This window comes from Gavialis gangeticus, unplaced genomic scaffold (assembly GCF_001723915.1).
Source record: "Gavialis gangeticus isolate Ggan-Ray unplaced genomic scaffold, GavGan_comp1, whole genome shotgun sequence".
In the NCBI taxonomy this organism is placed as follows: domain Eukaryota; kingdom Metazoa; phylum Chordata; order Crocodylia; family Gavialidae; genus Gavialis; species Gavialis gangeticus.
Window position 1 is genome coordinate 41353262 of NW_017728992.1, and position 7158 is coordinate 41360419.

A 7158-nucleotide genomic window follows, 5' to 3' on the forward strand; every position below is an offset into this window, starting at 1 on the left:
TCCTAAGTAATAAGCAACCAGAGATGTGTCAGACGTAGGGGTATGAGCAGCAATATTTTGCAGGTAAAGGGGTACACGATTAAAACAGTTTGAAACCCACTGATCTGGTATATTTTCCAGGTAGCTACTATGTAAAGGTAAACAACATTTTCTAACATGGAAGAGTACTGAACTATACAGCTGAAACACCGTTCTAAGATTAGCAGGAATACAAAAATATACTTCCAACAACATTTTTAAGATGCAACTAAAACTATGTTTTTGTTATATTATGTAGGATATAAAGATTACAGAATGGTGTGATGTGATATAACAATTCTATCAAGAATGCATGTGCACGATCTGTGCAACTTATTTACAGCTGTCTTTCTTGTGGAAAAAACAGGCCATTTCACAATCATACTAGTAAAACCATGCACTCATGAATTCCCAATTTTAGTTATATGTTACATAAAACAAAACAGAACAAAAAACCCTGACATTTAAAAGATTTTGAGATTGCAAAGGCAAGCGCTCTAAGAATTAGGAAATGGCAGACTTAAGGTTTCCTTTGATTGAAACCTTAATGTTCTTTTACTGCAGATGGTTTTTTGCATGTAATCTGCTATTTAGTTTTAAAAAAGGCAATTAAACAGATAAAACAGTAATTCTATGATTTGGAAATATACTGACCCCTTTACATAGGTCTGCAGTTCAAATGAACCTTCAGGTCTCTAGCACAAACCATTGGTGGTAAAACTCTTGAAATGGAATTCAAGATTCATGCACTGTATGTTCTTTATACCCTGAGCAAACACTGTTCTCTTAAAGAAACACCATCTAATTCAAAAGTTATCTTGTTTTATATGGGACCAGCAAATTTGCTACCACCAAATACTGTGTTTTATTCAATAGCTCTGACCTCAAGCTCAGAAATATTTTTTTTCAATCCTGATCTCTCAAAATCAGATTTTAATACATATAACTGCCAAAATGAAAAAAAAAACAAACCACACAAATAAAATTTCATTTAAAGTGATTCAGTTCATAAAAAATGACAAATACCTTGTCATTAAACAGTAAACGCCCGAATAATTGTTTGGCTTCTTCTAGGCTTCCTTCTAGGTAAACAGCACCTATATGGGGGACACAGTACAAAATAGGAAAGAAAAAAGGTTATATATAGAAATCCAAAGATATTTCAAATTCCTGACCTCCTCTCTTGATGACTGATTTTTTTAAATTACAATTTTTCATTTTACTGCTAATAATTAAAATAAAAAATGAACTTTTCTAAAAGAAATAAAGAATATAATTTCTGACAATATTGACAGTGTAAAACAGGTAAAAAGAGCAATAATTTTTTAGAATCCCACAAATGTAAATCAGCAATACCAAATGATATGTCAGAAGAAGTTACCTGTAATCCTACGTTATACATGTTTTCAAGTCATCAGGTAGCTAAAATTCTCTTTTATATTATGTATATGCATAGGCAACCGGTGCCTCCTGAGTCTGGGGGGGCACCCACAGAAGCCAGTGGCAGGGACGGCGCTGGCGAGCGCCTGCAGAAGCTGCTGGCAGTGGCGGGGACGGCCCAGTCAGAGAGGGCATGTGCCCTCCAAAAATTATGTCTTGGGTCATGGTTTGAAATGAATGCTTTACAGCAAGATCAGAGGAGAATGACAAAAAACAATACTAGTAACAACTAGTATCTAAGAGCTCCAACTAGGATAGTGTCCTCTGTGTTATCTGCTATACACATGCACAGAAGTCATATACAAATGTGCATGTAATTTACGACAACATAGGTTGGCAAACTATGGCCTGCAGGCTAGATATAGCCAGCAGAGCTGTCAGCCAATGCAGTGGTTGACTTAGTCTGTACTGTACTGCATCATGCCGTGCTTGGGCAGCAGGGAACTTTGCCCATGCTATGCTGCAGTCAGCTGGTGGTAGCTGCAGCAGGCAAATCCTAGCACCAGCCTGGTTTGAACCTGAGCTGAATCATTCTAGCCCACTGCCAGACAAAAGTTGCCCACTGCTGATTTAAGGGAATATGAAGCCAATGTGTGTAAAACATAGGGTAAATTAGGAGGATAGCAATAGTAGATATAGCATGGATTTCCTTAGGTTAGCTACCAAACACTGGTCTCAAGTCATCTACAAGTGTTTACTTTTTCCTTGGGTGCACATACACAATATTTTTATGGGGAGTGCAAAAGGCACTGCCCTCCACAGTGGTCAGACCCCTGCCAAATTTCAAGTCCTTATTCCAAAACAATAAGTAATTAGAGCTTTTCCAAAAATAGCCACAAGAATGGGTAAGAACAGACAATGGTGTGTGGCATCTGTAGAAAAGCTTGCCAGAAATAAATTATGTTAGTATTGATACCAGAGTACTCCTTTTATTTTTTGGACATCATTTTTAGTTTAGGGGAAAGGACCCTGGTCATTTAATATTTCTTAACATTAAATGGAGGAGTCCTAGGTGCTTCCCTTCCCCGACACCAGATAACCTCCCGCTTCTACAGACAGCCCTAGAAAACCTTACTTGCACATGTAACTTCTTGTAATAGCAGGCCTGCTTTTCTTAGTAAATCAGCTCCCCACAATACAACAACTACCACCTCCTACCAGGAGAAAACATTTGAAATACCGGTAGATACAAATCTAGTGATCATTTTTCTGTTTCCTTTTTTTTATTTGTAAATTAAAGATCAAAGCATTCATGAAAAAGTGAAGCACAGTTACAAGGGGAACTCTTACTTCTTGATCAGATGAAATGCATTATAGCCCAAGGCAGAATGCATATAGCTGTTACCGTCTAAGCAAATGACAGTATATTTTTCAGGGCCAGCATAAAATGCATTAGGAGCTAGTGTAGTGCAAAAACCTTGAGAGAGGCCTGGAACAAGAGTTATTTTACACAGTCAATACTCTACTCAACGTATTTGAATTATCGATTCCAAAGTATAAAATCTGAATGACTAGGTTTAGCTATGTATGTTTTGATCAACAGATTTTGTTTATTTCTGTTCAAAAGGAATAAAAAAGGAATTATAAATGAAATATGATATCAAGTAGAGCCTTCCTGTGACAAATCCAATGAAGACTTTATGTCTGCTGCCTCGTTTTATCCGATTTGGTTGATAACAGCAGGCACATTCTATGGTTCTCCCTCTTTATTGATACTTGTTACCTGGGGCATAACAATATACAGTGCTGTAAGTATTGCTCAACTAAGGGGCTGCTTAGGAGAAAAGTCCATCAGTGAGCCTACTGTAGGCCCTTGTGGAAAGAGGGCTGCAGTTATGCCTTCCCTCCCCCTACTGAAACTGGAAGACTGAGGCAGAGATGCTCACAGGGATTCCCACTCTCCAGTTCTAGTGACTGCTGATCATTGAAGCAGAGCTCATAAACTTTTCATTCTGCTTTCTCTCCCTCTCCCTGTCATAGGGGAGAAAGGAAGAGCAGATCACTGTGAGATGCTAGGGGACCAAGAGACCCACATCACAATATAGTTCATTTTCCACAATCTCTATCGTTACATTTTGCAGACCTATAGAGAGCTCGTTGTTTCAATCAGCAGCACTTTAATGCTACAAAAATGGTGTAAGTGCTACAAAAGCGGTATGCATACCTCTCTGCTAAACTCTTGTAGTGCTATAAAGGCACGTATAGCACTACAAATGTTACTTCTGTCCAGGATCCAGAGTAGTCAATCACAAAATATGATATTAGTGCCTTTCAAGCTGACTTGATATATTTCTTTTTCCTAAAGCTGCTAAATTGCCAAGGCTGTCTTTGGGGAAAAGAGGCCAACAAAATTCCCTTGGCTGTTGCCTGTTCCACCTACAATAGTAACTAAGAAGTAACAAGCAGACAAAGAAAATAAGATTCTGTAACCTGGTTGCAACTGTCTGCTAAATCTGGATAATAATGGATGCAAGTAAAGCTTTAAGGATAGGACCAGTCTACAAAGACATGCTCACTGGAGAATAGTCAAGAAGCAAAGTTACAATATAAAGCTCTTTTGTTTACAGTTAAAAAAATTACTTTGAGAGGTTTCCCCATTTTTTTCATATGTGCAACTTTATCCTGAATCCCTGACCATCTTAACAAAAATGCAGTATTAGAGGAATTTCTAAGGCGTTCAGGACAAAGAAGTATTTCCAGCTGGTCAAATGATATTCTAAGACTGCTTGGAGGAGCTAGAAAGTGCTAGAGCATTGAGGAGGTTACAAATGATAATACAAAAGAGCAAGAAAATTAAATCACTGTACGGCTGAATATTCATGATATTACAAATATATCACACATTCATACATGTGCACACAGACTTGCATGCATCCACAGAGAGTATGTATTTTACCTATCAAGGCTTCAAAACAGTTTGCCATTGCATGGCGGAGGTCTGATTCCCTGCAAAGGTCAGGTCCATGAGCATAAAGCATAAACCGGTCCAGTTCCAGCTTCTAGAAACATCAACACAACATGTGAAAAAGACAGCCAAAACTGTACACCATTTGGACTATAAAAATATCACTATTTAAGAAGTCAGTCATTATACCAGTACCTTGGCCTTGGGACAGTATTATTATTTTTATTATTATTGCAGAGCACCTGCATTGAAGGAAAACTGAAAAGTAGTGACTACATAACCTGCCTTCAAACATATAGCTGGGTCACTCATGTAGCTTGTTAGCATGCAAGCAAACAGCTTGATGTTGAATTCCTGAGCCAAGTTCCTAAGTGGAAAAAACCCAGAAAATTACAAAACCAACACTGGAGGGAAAGCTAGAGTGAACCATGCAGGAAGAAGGAGGGGAGAAATGCAGTGCAATGCTGGTTGAATGATGTCATTATACTACGTTTTTCATGTTGCTCGTCAATGAAGGGACACTAGAAGTGAAAGTAAAAGATGAAGAAAAATCTTACAAACAAGAGGAGGGGAAAAAAAAAAACCACAAGGGAGAAAAAAAACACCACTGAGCAGTCCAATGAAAATGCAGATTCTCTCTGTAAATAGGGACTGTTGGGTCAACAGGTGGCAGTAATAAATACTGCTACTGACTGCAAGGAGAAGACTGGTGTATTAATCCACACTGCCACCTAGCTTTGCTTTTCTCACGTTAAACATGCTATTCACATCATCTATTTAATAATCTACAGCACAGCTTGCTAGTAAGATTCACAGGTATTGAGTCAGATACATTATGTACTAATATATAATAATTCTGGAATTGAAATGCATGCAGGAGTTATTCGTCTTCATTTATGTATTCATCTTTGACACAAAGCCATTAAAACAGATTTTTAAAGGGAGATTTATGCATCTTGCAAAAAAAGGGTATTAGAATAAGTTTTTCCTAAACCGGTAGAAGTTTCTACAAACCAATTTCTCATTAACTTTCTACTTCATCTCCCTAGAGTGTATTTAATAGGTGAGGGTGGAGAACTAAAACATTTCAGAGATGTATGGTCTACATGCATTTCAATTTAAAAAAAAACAGTACAGAATTTTCAGTTGTTTAATACCTATTCACTTTACAGCATAAAAGAAATCATCACTTATTAAGTTACATCGCACTTTATACATTGAGGCAAGTTACTTGCGAGAACTGACATCAAAAAATAAAATTAATTGTTTTTTATATTGAATTTAAACTTCCTAAAGGCTATTTTTCAACTTCTAATGTCAGTTCCCGTTTTTTTTCCCCCGATGTCTTAATGCCTTTTTTTTGGATACATTTTTAACTTCAAATTTCATCAAGGCAGATCGAAGATATATTTTCTAAATTTCTATTATAAAATAACTTCGGCTGTATATAAACCGGTGGCTGGAATCCTGAAATTAAGCCAGCGTTTTGGGCACACAGGAGAAATAAAAGATGGGTCTTGAAGAGGGCATCAATATCTGATCAAAATAGGAATATTAACAAGCGTAAGTAGTCTACTGAAACATCACCCAAGGGGAAACATGGGGAAAAGGTATGTAGTGCTAGGGGAATCATGGGGAAGAGATGCATGGAATGAGGGGAGTGCAGGGAAAGGGTGTAGAAGGGGCATGGTGAAAGGGAAGCCCAAGATGCAGGGGAAGTGGAACATGAGGAAAGAAACACACAAAGCAGGGGAAGCACAGGGAAAAGGTGCATGGAGCTGCTTTGGCCCCAGCCCCAATCCCAACTCTGACTGAGGCTGGAGACTGAAGCCAGAGCCACTGCTACTGCCTGGCCTGGCCTGGCTAGGTGTCTCAGAGCAAGAACAGCTGCAAATGTGATGGGGGCAAAGGTTAGGAGGAGGAAGGCACTAGGGGAGGGACAGACAGGGAGGCAGGCACAAGAGGCAAGTAGCAAGGTAGAGGGGAAAGGGGCATGGTGCAGGCTGCTGTCCCCCAGCCACTGTTTCCCATGTCACTACATTTCCCCTGTGGCAGCAATGGGATGATGCATTTAAAAAGACCCTCCACCAACTAGATTCTAGTTATGGAAAATTAAATTGATCATTTTCAATGTCTCCAATCTAATAATTGGGGGGAGGGGTCATCCTAGATTTGAACAAATAAGCTGTACACCTAGTATATTTATTCAAATACAAGAGTCCTCTGCTCACAATCAGCATTGGTAAAAAAAAGCCCCTCATTTTATATTCACATACCAACCTGCCTCCTCCCTCCCATTAAATGCATTGTCTATCATATCCTTAATCATGGAAAGCAACAATGAAGGTGACTGAATATAGCCCAGGCTCAGCATGCCCATAAAATATCTTGCTCATATTGGGCCATCATACCACAAGCCAAGGTTAGTGCAGCCCGTCTGAATAAGATATAGTGCCCATTGTACTCAGTCCCACTCAGCACTAACTCTTTTTCAAGTCATGGTGAACCACTACACCAAATATATTTTGACTTCCTCTTTCACTCCCATAGCTAAGAATTGCCTTTCTTTCCCATTTCCAATTATTCCTGTTTCTTCACCAGCCTTAAATGTCTGGCAAACATCACCAAACTTCTGTGTAGCTGAGAATCTCTGTTGTCCCCTCTCCTAGCCTGTTGTGCGTGATTCGTGTGGCTCAGCTCTCTACAGGGAGGAGAGGGACCAGGCAGCCCTGAGCTTCATCTGCATATACATTTTAGAGAGTCCCAGGACTTGAGACAAGAATGCCTAGAGAAAG

The 7158-nt window shown here is 39.0% G+C and overlaps 1 protein-coding gene across 2 annotated transcripts in view; it reads right to left on the reverse strand.

Annotated features, from left to right (window-relative positions):
• The window catches only part of DROSHA (drosha ribonuclease III), a 122692-nt gene that overhangs the window by 20275 nt on the left and 95259 nt on the right, over positions 1-7158 (reverse strand). For both annotated transcript variants that reach the window (XM_019521541.1, XM_019521551.1), the window contains exons 22-23: positions 4355-4457; positions 1045-1115 (exon numbers count right to left, since the gene is read on the reverse strand). In XM_019521541.1, coding sequence (XP_019377086.1) covers positions 1045-1115; positions 4355-4457 — 174 coding nt within the window. The remainder of the gene's footprint in view (positions 1-1044; positions 1116-4354; positions 4458-7158) is intronic.